Source organism: Corvus kubaryi, unplaced genomic scaffold (assembly GCF_017639235.1).
Source record: "Corvus kubaryi isolate FWS band 111438036 unplaced genomic scaffold, C.kubaryi_AGA036_p1.0 37308, whole genome shotgun sequence".
NCBI classification, from domain to species: domain Eukaryota; kingdom Metazoa; phylum Chordata; class Aves; order Passeriformes; family Corvidae; genus Corvus; species Corvus kubaryi.
The window spans coordinates 11,468,698-11,482,711 of record NW_024581096.1 but is presented as its reverse complement, the minus strand read 5'-3'; the positions used below and the strand labels follow the sequence as shown (position 1 = coordinate 11,482,711).

The following is a 14,014-nucleotide window of genomic DNA, read 5'->3' as shown; positions in this document are numbered from 1 at the left end:
TTAAGAAGTGGATTATACATTTACAACATCATGAGCTCTTAAATAGGAGGGTATAGATGGAGAAAGTGTTCCAGCATTCTGGGAACTCAGCCAGAACTTTTAGAACAAGTTATGCTGAGCTTTTTTTAAATGCATTCCAGAAGATTTTAGTTGCCTTTTCTAAATAAGTTTTGCAAGTCAGATTGGGTGATCTTCAAATACTAATCCGTATAGAACATAAATTAATGTTTCTGAATTGTTTTCAAGAGTGTAATTCTTTCTCTTTACAGGATACTGGTATCAGTGTCAGAAAAAGAGTCATAAAAATACTTAGGGATATCTGCATTGAACAACCAACATTTCCCAAAATTACAGAAATGTGTGTGAAAATGATTCGGAGAGTCAATGATGAAGAAGGCATTAAGGTAGAATGAAACATATCCCTCAGAATTTTAGTTATTGTTACTTTAGTGTTTCCCTATTTTGACAAAACAAAAGAAGTATTGCATTGCTCCTTTGTAATAATTATGAGTTATGAATTTTTAAGAGCCAATATTTTAGCTTTCTGTAATGCTCTCTGACTTATTTCTCTTTCTTTTCTATCCTCTGTTTTCTGTAACTTCTTTCTGAGAATTGAAATATTTAAAATATTTTCCAGAGATTTTTTTCTTCTTGCAAATATTTTCTCTGGTGCTTTTCTAACAAGCAAAATTGGCATAAAACTTACTTCTGCAAATTAATAAATTTTAAGTAAAAATTAACTACTTGATATTAATATATGCCATATATAATTATTAAAGTTATAAACTATTTATCTGTGCTAATTTTGTATTAATTCTGTGAAGCAATTATTAGCTCTAAAATGTTGCTTATGTGCTCATACTCTACGCTTTGTGTGGTGTGTGTTTGCAGAAGGGCAGAAACTTAAGATAATGTGTTAAATCATAAACCTGAGGATTATTTTGTTTAATTTGACAAAATAATTTTAAAATTTTTGAGTCATTAGGGATACACCTGTAATAATTTTGTATCACACTCTCAGTAAAATTTGAAAACTTTAAAGCTGCAGCAGATATTTTTACCTCTTGAGGTACATTAATGTAAAGTGGCTTTCTGAGAAGACTCTTAATCAACAAGTAGATGAACAGCTAAAGCCAAGGTGCTGCAGGAAATGGAGGATGACCTTGTTCTCTCTCCTCCTTCCTTCTACTTTTCTAACAATATGAGAAAAAATGGGGCATTAACTTCAATGTGATTTTAACAATTCCATTAATGAGAAGTAATTTGGAATAATTTTTGTTCACTTGCATTCTATTCTGTATTGTCCTCCATTCAAAAACATTGGAAGGGAATATAATTCCTATATTTGAGTATAGAGACTTGGTTTCTCTCTCTTTCCCACCTTGTCCCAGCTGTTTTGTAAACTAAAGGAACCTACCACTGCTGCTGAAGTTCTGCTGTAGGAATTGTTTTTTCAGCTGTCACGTTCTCAGCTGTGTTTTCCTGAGGAACACCAATTAGTGCAAGAAGGTGGTAACTTTATTTCCTGTAGCATCAGTTCCCATTGTTTCATTTTGCTGAAGTTTGACTTGAGATCATTATAAGTCCTGTAATAGTAGATCTGGGTCTGTCTCAGACAACATTTCCTACTACAGTCTCACTTAATTTGCATAATTCCTTATGAAATGGCACAGATCATCAGCAAATCTATTGTATGTGGATGTATTAGAAATAATACTTATGTGACAATATAAGTTTATTTATTTCTGCTAATATTTTATTTTCCTTCAGAAATTAGTAAATGAGACATTCCAGAAGCTCTGGTTTACTCCAACTCCACACCATGACAAAGAAGCAATGACAAGGAAAATACTAAACATCACTGATGTGGTATGTTAAACAAATTTTATTTGTGTGCAAACTTCAATTTTGTTTTTAGTATCTTTGAAGTATTATCTGTATTTTTTTGAACATGATAATTTGTCAGATGATTTCCCTTTTGTATTTCCTGGCATGAAATGTATGCCAAAAATATTCATGTGATTGAGCAGGCTGTAGGAAATTTTCAACACTCGCTAATCTGCTGGCAAGAATAACTGTGATCACAGTATATTCAGGTTCTATCAAGTACTTGTTCAGTTAAAATACAACCAATTTCTATTGTATGTAACATTCTGCAAGAATTGCTAGTAGCAGCATATAGTTAAGCCTACCTAAGAACTTGTCTCTTAAAAGAAAATTTTCCTCAAACAATTGATAACCTTTATTTGGCAAGGTTAATAAGCTTTTTTAATAAATATAGGGTCATGTTTTTGCTCAGAGTAAATTGGTGTCTGCATAATTGTATCTTCATTTTTAGGTGCAGCAAATTAAATAGCATCTCTCCAAAATAACAAAATCTGTTCCAGATAAAAATGCTTTAATTTGTAGTGAAAATGTGTTGTATAAAACCACTGTGCTGAAAAGGTGGTTTAATATCAATTATACAAAGATGTAAATCTCAAATAAAAAACTCACTTCATTGCTTACAGTTTAAACTTCATTCTGCTTTACAGTATTTTGAAAAATTACAGTCTAGTTTGCATTTTTGCTGTCTGACAAGTCAGTCAATTTGACTTCAGTTTAATTCTCAGTTCTCCTGCCAGTTCTAATTTGAAGCACCTGTGTGCTGTTCCTGGCATACAATACCAGTGAAGGCTTGGTTTGGTTATATAAAAATATGTGTATATATACACATAAATAAATAAATATATGTGTGTGTATACTTCTCTCTGGTGCCCAGTGTCTGGACACAAGGGAATGGCCTGAAGATGTGTCAGGGAAGGTTTACGTTGGATATCAGGAAAAGGTTCTTCATCCAGAGGGGGTAGTTGGGCACTGGAACAGGCTCCTCAGGGAAGTGGTCACAGCATCAAGCCTGGCAGAGTTTAAGAAGAGTTTAGGCAATGCTCTCAGGCACGTAGTGTGACTCTTGGAGTGTCTTCTGCAGGACCAGGAGTTGGACTTGATGATCCTTGTGGATCCCTTCCAACTTGAGAGATCCTGTGATTCTATGATATACATGCATGTCCATTTTCAAAGTGTCAAATTTGTACTTTAATTCGTGCAAAATTTTCTACAAAACAGAAGTTTGTCTTGCACTTAGAGACAAGTCTCCAGTAAAGCATGTAGGCTTGTGTTTGAAATTTGTATTTGTACGAAATACAAATTATAGAGTCACTTAAATGGTGGGAATTATTTTTCAAATGTAGAAGACAGTTTCTGGTCCCCGTTGTTCCTAATGCATATGAAAATGTATGCACGTTTACTTTTCTTTTGAGATGACATTTGTATTGAAGTAATTTTTCCTCATATGCCTTTTTTATTAACCAGTTTATTCTCAAAAATACTTATAGGTTGCAGCTTGTAGAGATACAGGGTATGATTGGTTTGAACAGCTTCTTCAAAATGTAAGTAAAAAATTTTGAATGTATAGTACAATCATTGTTAGAATTTTAGTATTCCTTTTGCTTCTAAAACACATGGAAGGGGGGGGGACTCCAAGAGCAGTCCTACAATAGACAAATTCAATTCCTGCCCTTTAAACATTTGACCTTTTTTTCTATCTTTCTCGGTGCAGTTTTCTTTGACGTTAGTTTCTGTCTTTGCAAATGATCTCTTAAAAATACTTCACTTCTTGGTTTTGGGATGAGTTTCATGTGTTTGTTTTTAATTTCATTGGTTCTTCAGTAATGACTGACATAACACAAAGTCCACAGCTAAGATACTTAATTCTGAAATAAGGTATCTAGTAATGTAGATTTTTTTTAAACAGTAGATAAGTGTGTTTTCACATTCATTGTCTTTTCTACACAATTTATGGAAGCAGTGAATCCTCAGAGTATAAGTTACTTCCGCATTATATTCTACTTATACCAATATTTCTAAGAAGTTTGCTTTGTTTATAGCTCTTGTGTTGTCATTCTGTACATCTTGCATGCACTGGTTAATTTTCAAGCAAAAAATCCTTTGATATGAGTAAATCAGAGCCTCTTCATTAAGAGCCTCTTCACTGAAGAAAAGGCTATAATACAGACTCAATCCTTCTTAGATACTAGAAGAATCTTCATGGACACAATTTTAGTATCCAAAGTCATATGTAAAAAGTTTGAATAAAATGTTGATACACAGGTATGTTAGATCCTCATTTGGTATTTTAGCATAGGGCCAAAAACATTTGTTTTGAATTTGCTCTTTATTTCTCTAAGCATTTAAAAAATCTTCTAACTCCTGTTAGTTTCTGCATTATTTCATTAAGTATAAAGCAGCTTTCATCCCAATGGAAAAATCAGGAGAACTTCTACAGATTTTTATTGCAGTTACTTTTTCTTTACTTATGTTGTATTTTTACTTCCCATAATTTTTTTTCACCATGTAAGTTTTATGGAGAATTAAATACTTTTGTAGTCTAAAATTCTTGTGTATCTGTAGTTATTGTTATAAAACCAGCATGTATCCTATGCAAATGAATGCAGCTTTACCCTAAACCATTTCCTGTTTCATCTGCTACAGCTGTTGAAGTCAGAAGAGGATGCCTCATATAAACCTGTGAAGAAAGCCTGTACTCAACTTGTTGACAATTTGGTTGAGCACATTCTTAAATATGAAGAATCTTTATCAGGTAATATTATTTAAAACTCAGCTAAAATCCTTTGAATTTTTTATGATACTGTAACAGTTGTTCAAATCACTTCATTGTAAGAAGTTACTGTTCCAGAATTCCTGTTATAAAGCTGATTGTAATAAATCATTGCTCTTAAGTTATGAAATTTTGAGCACTGTGTAATAATAAAACTTCCCTAATCTTCACTAGCAAACTACAATAGGAGAACTACTTTTAAAATAACTTGTTCTAAATTTCAGATCACTAAAACCAAAACAAGCATGGCAAATTTTGTTTGCATTAGTATGTTCTACATTGTAAGAGGAATCATTAGCTGGGCTAGTCTAACATTTACAGTAAGGAGTTTAAAAACTAGTGATGTCTTTGATGCATCTTCACTTCTTTTTGAAAGTCTTTTGTGGTCTCTTAAAAATGTTAACACATTATGTTCCCATTTCTAATAAGAATATTCTGTTTTGATCTTGAAAGAGATGCAATGAAAGAGGTACTTAAACAGTAGGTCATATGTTTTTCACTGCTTAAATAGTATTTGGTCTTAATATCCTTTTCATATTTTCTAATCTTTTGCAGATTCTGACAATAAAGGTGTGAATTCTGGTCGCTTGGTTGCTTGCATAACCACTTTGTTCTTATTCAGCAAAATAAGGCCCCAGCTAATGGTCAAACATGCCATGACCATGCAGCCATACCTGACCACTAAATGTAGTGTAAGTAGAGAAAATCAGTCTTTTATTTCTCGAGATAATTGAGCATGAAAATGAACATCGGTATTGAATACTTGATGAAGTTTAAGGTAGGAAAAGAAAATTTAACATTGTAGGGTTTTTTTCATGGGCATCATAGCTTTGGAACTTACTAGATCCTTTTGAAGATCCCTGTAGCTTCTAAGATGTTCTTCCTCACCTTCTACCTCCATATTTTACAGCCAAATGAAACTGAAACTCTTTCCCAGGTTTTCTCCTGTTAGGAAGTAATTTCTTAAAATTTAGTTTACAGTCACGGTCTTAAAAGTAGTTAATATTTAACATATGAGTCATAAGACTAAGGGTAAGGTTCCATAAGATAGAGTGATCTAATATATAGCAAATATATGAGAAGAAAAATGTCTTACTCCATTCTCTTCTAGAATTCATCTCTCACTTCTCTAGCTCTAGTGCTCTTGTATTCCTCTGTAAGACATTGTAGAGAGTGCTAACACTGAAAACCTCCCCAGCTCAGGTCTCTGAATCCTTGCAGTGGTTTCTGCCATTTTGATCTGGCACCCTGATCTGTTAGAAGGAGCAGGGCAGGATCATGCACCCATGGCTCAAGGAGGATGAGCATGGGTGGGTGGTAGCAGTCCCTTTCAATAGGTAAGCTGCCCAGGGCAGGCTTAAGGGGTAATTTTCACCAACGTAGGTTGTAGGTACAGCCTGGCATTTTCCAGCCATTTTCCACATTCTCTAGGCACATTTACAACAGACTCTTAGAGCTGCTTCTGAACAAACAGTATTTAGAGTTATCTAAATATTTACTTGCTGCAGCTCCTTTAGTGGGTTGCGATGGTTTGTATTTACACATGGTTGAGATGAATCATAGAATTACCACTGACAGCTTGAACATGTCAAATGGCTTGATACTAGCATTAGGGATTTATCCTGATTAGTGAGCTGGATTTGTCAGAAGTCCATTTCTAGCAGGATGTCTCTTTAATAGATAAATATTTTCCATAGGTTCCACACTTAACATATACATACAGTCACAATAATGCAAACCAGTAGTAATTTTAATTGTAATTTCTACACTTGTGCAAATTATTACCTTTTGTTTAAGGTGCATTAAGTCATAGCACAACTTCATGTTGTTGCTGATACCTGTTTTCAGGTGTTGTGTTTCTAGTGTGCATATCTCAGGAAGAGTTCCTAGATTTCTTGTAGGACTGCAGAAAGTTACCAGACCCAAAGGTTTTCAGGTCTGATGCAGCCTTGATAAGAGGTGTATCCTGCTCATCCAGACTTTTTTCCCCAGAATACCTGTAGTAAATAGAACTGAATTTCATAGTAATACGTCATTTAATAGCAGGTGTAAAATATATAAATATTCTTTTAGATGTTTACCAAATATCTTAAATAAGTTGGAGTTTTCAACTACCAGTGCATATTAATAGTACTTAGCATATCCATGGCCAGAAATGTTAAACACCATAAATGCTGTTTTTTCAGACCCAGAATGATTTCATGGTGATCTGCAATGTTGCAAAAATCTTAGAGCTTGTAGTGCCGCTAATGGAGCACCCAAGTGAGACCTTTCTTGCCACTATTGAGGAAGACCTCATGAAACTCATCATCAAATATGGCATGACAGTAAGTTTTTTATTGCTACTATTCTACTGATTACATTTCACATGACTTTGGTTTAAAGACAGTCTTGTCTTTATTATGAAGATAACTTCTGAGTCATGACAAATCAGTGTACTTGGTTTACGGGGGTTTGCACTGGTTTTGCTGTATTTTAATGAGTTTGAGCAGGTTTTCAGAGCAGTCTAGGGATGGACATCACATGATATTAGATTGTTAATTTTAGTTCAGCATAGGTTTTTCCTGCATAACTTCACAAAAAGCTCAATTTAAACTTCTAAATAGATAATACATTTGTTCTTTCTTGCTCCTAGGTTGTTCAGCACTGTGTGAGCTGTCTTGGGGCTGTTGTGAACAAGGTCACTCAGAACTATAAATTTGTGTGGGCCTGTTTTAATAGATACTATGGTAAGTAAAATCATAAAAAGTAATTGTCACTCGTCAGTATTGACTACAACTCTTATCTTAGGGATATACCACAATTAAACACTGTGATAAAAACTTTTATTTTACTGCAGGTGCACTTTCTAAATTAAAAAATCAACATCAAGAAGACCCCAACAGTACAATACTTACTGCCAATAAACCAGCACTCCTTAGGTCACTTTTCACTGTTGGAGCACTGTGTCGGCATTTTGATTTTGATCAGGAAGATTTTAAAGGCAACAGTAAGGTAAAATAACATTTATTCTCCATGTCTTATAATGAATGCTCTGCTTTAATTTGAAAGCACATTATTCCTAGTCCCCCAAAGCTATATATTTTTCCATAATGCATATGGTATATCTTTCTGGTTTTTAATACATGATTTTGCAAGGACTATGCAGTGAAGTTGTGTTTCTCCTTTTCTTTTTGATAGATATGCTTTTTATAAAAGATTAAAAACATCTGTTTTGTCTTCAAATGGCTATTATTTTTGTTTTAATTTGCTCAGGTTAACATTAAGGATAAAGTACTTGAACTGCTGATGTATTTTACAAAGCATTCAGATGAAGAAGTACAGACAAAAGCCATTATTGGTCTTGGTAAGAAATTAATAGTTTTTTTTATTCTGCTCTGGTAAAAATCCATGTGTATCAGTAGGAATTCATGTATTTGTGCAGTCACAAGAGAGTTCGCTTAAAATCAAAACTTAGTCTGTATTTTGTTTGAGAACTGGCCATAGAAAAGCTGTCAAAGGGTTGCTAATTGCATAATTCTGCAGCAGACTGGGTGCTTTTGACAGCGAATGCCTTTTGATGTGTGACCAAGTTGTAGAGAGCAGCAAATTTCCAAGGTAATGAAGATGTTATTTTTTTTCTCCACATGCAAGTATGTTTTAACTCCAAACCTTGTTTTCCAGTCTACAAGGTAAAAAAAGATGGAAAAACTTTGAACATTTTAGGGGTAGGAGCAGACATTCTGCAGGAGTCAAGGGAACTCTGCAGTTCATAGTAGCTGGATGGCCTTTGTGGGATTAATATGTCATTTCAGTGATTTGCAGTAGAAAATGAACTTCCACTGATTTAGGGACAAAAATCATAAATTGGAGAAAATCTTGTTTGGGCAGATTGGTCTTGGGTTCTAGAAGAGTTCGGTTCATGGTTATTGTTTGGTCTAAAATAAATTGTCTCCGAGGCATGAGAGCCTCTGTTGTATAATTTAACTACAGACAAGAATTTGCCTCTTTGTGTTGCTATTTAGGTGGCTTTTCAGATATCCTACTCTAATTCAGGCTAGTGAGGGTTCTGAGGATAAGGATCAAGACTGAATCTTCATTTCATATTCTATGAGAAACCATTTCAGGCAGCTGAGCAGGATTAATGGCACTGGAGTTGCCTCTGTTGCAGGAGCAATGCTATGGTTCTCTGGACTGCTTGGAGTTTTTCTAGGCATTATGTCAATGTATACAACACTTAACTATAGTCCAGTCCAGTTTAATTGCACTCTACAGAATATTGCATGTGGGGTAGGGTCTGTATTCCTAACCATAGACATGATCACTCTGCTCATGGATATACAGTATGTCACATTTGCCAAAAATGTTTCTGAATTATAGACTGAACTGTGATCTGTTTTGTCAGTAGCCATTCTTCAGATTTTTTTTTCTGCCTGTAAGCGTGTCAGTCTTCATTTTAATTAAACCTCACTGTTTTCAGTGATACATTGATTTCATCCAAGTACTGATTCTGAAGATAGCTGTTGTGTATGTGTGTATGGCAATGTGTTAGCAGTGCAAATGCCCACCTCAGGCTGGTCACTGAGCAAAGTTGCTGAACTCATTCAATGTTTTTGAGCAGCAGTATGGTGAAAAGGACTAGCAAGCTAACTCAACATTTATATATGGTGAAAAGGGTCATGTGAAGAGTGAACATTCCTATTAGCCTGTCACGTTAGTAGGGACACTCAACAGTTTTAGCCTTTGCCTTGGGATGTGCCACTGCTGTTGAGGGATTAAGCTTAATCCTAAGGTTAATAATTGTGGTTATGCTTCTTTTCCAGATGTGTACTTGCAAAGCAAGTTGAGGATATAAGATTTTGTTAATAAATTTAGCTAAACTTTTAAGTATCTAACAGTTAACATTTTACTCAACCAAGTTCAGTGCTTACTCTAAAGATTCTTAACAGAGTGAAAACAAAGGTGTGAAGAGAAATGGTGTGACAGCATCTCTCGGATGTTAATTCAGTCTTTAAAAAACATATAGCAGGTGCCTTTCGTCTGCTATGACAGCCTCTTATGCCAAGTAAGAGTTCTTCCCCAGTTAACTGGGGCTGGAAAAGTAAAAATTTCTCTGAAAATACTGGTGGTTTAGACTTCTTAAAGCGAATGAAGAAAAAAGCTTTATGAGTCATTACACATATGTCCATGTGCCTTTCATTTTCAAAATTAACCATAAGAAATGGGTTGGATTCTGCACAGAGGTGGTCAAGTTACAAACATCAATATGCACTTTTATAGACTGCACAATCATACCACATAGTCCAAAGACACCATAATTCCTTTTTCTTCTCTTTCATCTCACCTGCTTCTCTCCTTCTTGTTTTGGGACTGAAATGAGATCTGAAACACACTGAGGGCTTGCCTTGGACTTAGCCTTTACCTACACTGTCTTTTCATGTGTATGGAGCCTATTTTAAAAACTTGACTCAACCTTCCCTCTGTTACAGCTATTTTTATACATTGATTTGCTTTCATTTTTTCCCCCATTTTTCTTTTATGTTCCTATATTTTCTGTGTGCTCATTTAAAATCTGAATTTTTTGTGGTCATAGAAAATGCATCTAATGTCTTCTTTTCCTAAACAGTCTTAAAAAAATGAAATAGTTAAATGTAAATTAAATTAGGATGTTATGTTCCCATTACTGTTTTTCTAAGATACTCTGTAGTCAGCAGCACTTCTAAATCTACATACATTATCTAAAATGGTATACACTACCAGTAATTTAGAAAAGTTTTTATTAAATACAGACTTAAGGACAGCCAGTTCCTTGACTACAGCTAAAAACAGTTCTGTAGTGTGTGTCATCCAACACACATAGTCTTGAGAACACTTCAGACAGTCCTCAAGAGAAGACTACAATAGGTATATGAATAATGGCAGCAAGAGGTATAAATTTTACTGTGTTCCCTGGAGATTATTTTTTCTATTACAGTGTTAAATACTCATGATATTTATCAATTTTTCCACATTTTCTCTGCATCCATGTGAGTCACATTTTACAGTTGCAACAAAATGTTTGTCTCTAAATGTATTATTAGATTGTCTGTATTAGAAAAATAACAGATAATTTTTGGTGATGTTCCTTTCTTGTTCTTATGATAGCTCCTAGTCACTGAGATGCAGGCCACTACACTGGACCTGGTTCCAGACCTGTATAACTTTCTGTGCAGCTGCCCTGGGTCAACACTGCATTTTATCCATCAAACAGAGTTGTGGTTAATAGAACTGATATGGCTATCAGAACTCCTTGTAAGCAATGGATGGTGTCCGTACAGAAACACGATACTGTTTGGACTAGAAAAAGCCATGCTGCTGGGAGGAGATAAATGTCATACCTTTCTTCTGAAGGATTTAAAAAGCAGAAATACAGTTTCTAGATTATAATAATGAGAACCATTTCCTCTTTTCTCCACCCTTAGGATTTGCATTTATACAGCACCCAAGTTTAATGTTCGAACAGGAAGTGAAGACTCTGTACAACAGCATTCTTTCAGATAAGAACTGTTCTGTAAACTTAAAAATCCAGGTGTTAAAAAACCTCCAGACCTACTTGCAGGAGGAGGATACACGTATGCAGCAGGCAGATAGAGACTGTAAGTGCTGAGTTCTTCTGTGCTCATGAGCCTTGCAAAACCTGACTTTGTTGCATACAGTCACTATATATCTGCACCGAGTCACTTAAAATTGTAACCAGATCAGTAGTGTTGTACCCGAAGTATCTTAGAATGATTTAAAAAGAGGTATATGCATAGATGTATTATTTACTTCCAAGATGTATAAATACTGGAAGCAATCCAGAATTCATAATTGCTGTAATGCTGGTAATAATAATTTTTATCAAAAAACCCTCTAAGTTTAATTTGCAGATAAAAAAATAAATACTACATTTTTAGAAATCCTTTATTAAGGAATTAAGACTTGCATTAAAATTTTGTCTCTCTAGTTTTTTATATATATTTATACATTAGCTGTTCTGTGTTTCATGAGATCATAAACCTATTTTAAGACAGCTGAAATGTGTATTTATTGTGAAACTTAAAGATCAGCATATATCAAGTCATGGCAAAAAAAGTGATTATATTATGGTGAGTGTGCTATTGCTTTTGTCCTTTTTACAGGGAAAAAAGTAGCAAAACAGGAAGACCTGAAAGAAATGGGTGATATTTCCTCAGGGATGAGTAGTTCCATCATGCAGCTATATCTCAAACAGGTCCTTGAGGCTTTCTTTCATAACCAGTCCAGTGTACGCCACTTTGCTCTAAATGTCATTGCACTGACATTAAACCAAGGTCTCATCCATCCTGTTCAGGTATGATAGGCTTTTGTGGTGGGACTTTCTTTTATTCATGTTTTTAGAGGCTTTCACACTTACTATATAAATTTCCAGGTCTTCTCTTATGTTACAGTGATTTCTTACTGTAGCAAGAGGCCTTTACAGAAGATATATTTTGAAATCTGACTTATGTTGTTAGCCCATGAGATTCCAAATGCTTTATTATCTGTTTTTGGATTAAAATGTAGAAGCCCAAGCAGTGCCTAAAGAGCATGTAGATATGTACTTTGGAGCATATTTCTGTTACAACTTTGAGGTATATGCCAAAAAGTTTTCTTTGTTTAATTCTTTATCCTGTGTCAGCTTGCTTCCACCTCAATCCCTATATCCTCCAAACAATATGGAATTCCACAGTCACTGTCAGAACTTCAATCATCATCTCCATCATTCTTTGCTTACACAATGTTTTGTAATTAATTTTTGATACTGCAACCATTGCACATGTTCAGTCATAAGTGGTTGTTCGGGGGTTTTTAAATGCAATTTTCTGTATTTTAAGTTGACTTTAGAGATTGAGAAAAAGGGAAATACTACCTGACATCTCACACAACTTTGTGAGAATGCTGGTGTCTCATAGTATTTTGTTCTATTTACTTGAAAAAGGATAGTAAGTTGCATAGACCTTCGTATTCTAATTTCCTCAGTAGAAAAAAAGAACAAAAACTGAGAAAGAGGAGGTACAATGCCGCTAAATAATCATTTCATTTGTTTTTCAAGTGTGTGCCGTACTTAATTGCTATGGGCACAGATCCAGAGCCCTCTATGCGAAATAAAGCTGACCAACAGTTGGTGGAAATAGACAAAAAATATGCTGGGTTCATTCACGTAAGTAATTCTAATTTAACATTTTACAAAATACTCTTATGTTCTCTAGTGGTTTAACAGTTGAATATGCTTCAGCTTCAGAAAAAGGGTATAAAGTAAAAGAATAAACAGTAACTGTAAGCAGTTGTAAAAGATGACTCTTCTCCCTGTTTGGAGATTTCTTTTCTGAGAAACAGAAAGGATAATATATTTTGAAGTGTCTCTTCTAGATCAAAATTTCCTTTATGATTCACAGTAATGTTTTCCACACTAAATAGTACTTAAGAGCCTTTATTTTATAAGAGGTAAGGACAAGTGTTTCATAATGTTTAGCAATGATTTTCCTGTATCAGTGGACTAGAAAAGAAAATACCATGTAACAGTCAAAAGAAGTCCTTAGAGTATATATATTAGAGTGTGCAAGTCACCAAGGCTTTATAAAATATAATCTAAGCAGAAGGAGCATAGGAAACATCTGATGAATCTTGCTGAAAGGAAAAACTGAGGGCTACGTAAGGATGTGGAGTTTGTGGCATGGCACCAGTTCTGCTTAAGTTCTGAAATTAGGCTGCACCATTCTCCTCATTTTGGAAGATCGCAGTCTAGGTTCAGTGTGTGTACTATGTTATAGGACTTCTCACATATCCTTCCTTGTATTCCACTGCATTTGGAGCATTGCACTGTTGGTGGCATCCAAACAAATACCTCATCCATTAGGTGAAGACTAGCAGTTGGAATTTGCTGTGTTAGGCAGCTGGGATTTAAGGCAGCGTATAGACACATAGACAACTTTGCTGAACAGCAACAGATGTAGTATGAGGACAGTTTGATATGCAGCCTAACTAGAGATTCAGTGTGTTCTGAAACAAGAGCAGGATCACTGAAGTGAGTAAAATCAACTGGAAATGTTTGCATATATAAAAAAAAAAACCCAAACCACCTAATTTTCTGTTTGTTAGTCCTGTTGTGCTCATATGGATTCAGTTATTGGTTTCACTACAGGTGATACCAAGCATATACATTTGGTAAAATATTCTATTCATGTATGAAAACATTTCAGTGTTCTTGAAAGTCATTTAAATACCTGGCTGTAGTGGGTTAACAGATTAGCTGTGTATTCCTAGCAGAATTTACAGTCAAAGCAGTTCACAAGACATTCTGACCTCTGCCACAAGTTCTGTTTGCCACCTCGAAAGGTA

General features: G+C 34.8%; 1 protein-coding gene across 6 annotated transcripts in view; it reads left to right on the top strand.

Moving 5' to 3' along the window:
• The window catches only part of NIPBL (NIPBL cohesin loading factor), a 134,755-nt gene that overhangs the window by 115,135 nt on the left and 5,606 nt on the right, over positions 1–14,014 (top strand). For all 6 annotated transcript variants that reach the window (XM_042028480.1, XM_042028481.1, XM_042028476.1 and 3 more), the window contains 12 exons: positions 270–404; positions 1,771–1,869; positions 3,375–3,428; positions 4,531–4,639; positions 5,213–5,349; positions 6,844–6,984; positions 7,293–7,386; positions 7,497–7,651; positions 7,913–8,003; positions 11,098–11,271; positions 11,797–11,987; positions 12,729–12,836. In XM_042028480.1, the coding sequence (XP_041884414.1) occupies positions 270–404; positions 1,771–1,869; positions 3,375–3,428; positions 4,531–4,639; positions 5,213–5,349; positions 6,844–6,984; positions 7,293–7,386; positions 7,497–7,651; positions 7,913–8,003; positions 11,098–11,271; positions 11,797–11,987; positions 12,729–12,836 (1,488 nt within the window). The remainder of the gene's footprint in view (positions 1–269; positions 405–1,770; positions 1,870–3,374; positions 3,429–4,530; positions 4,640–5,212; positions 5,350–6,843; positions 6,985–7,292; positions 7,387–7,496; positions 7,652–7,912; positions 8,004–11,097; positions 11,272–11,796; positions 11,988–12,728; positions 12,837–14,014) is intronic.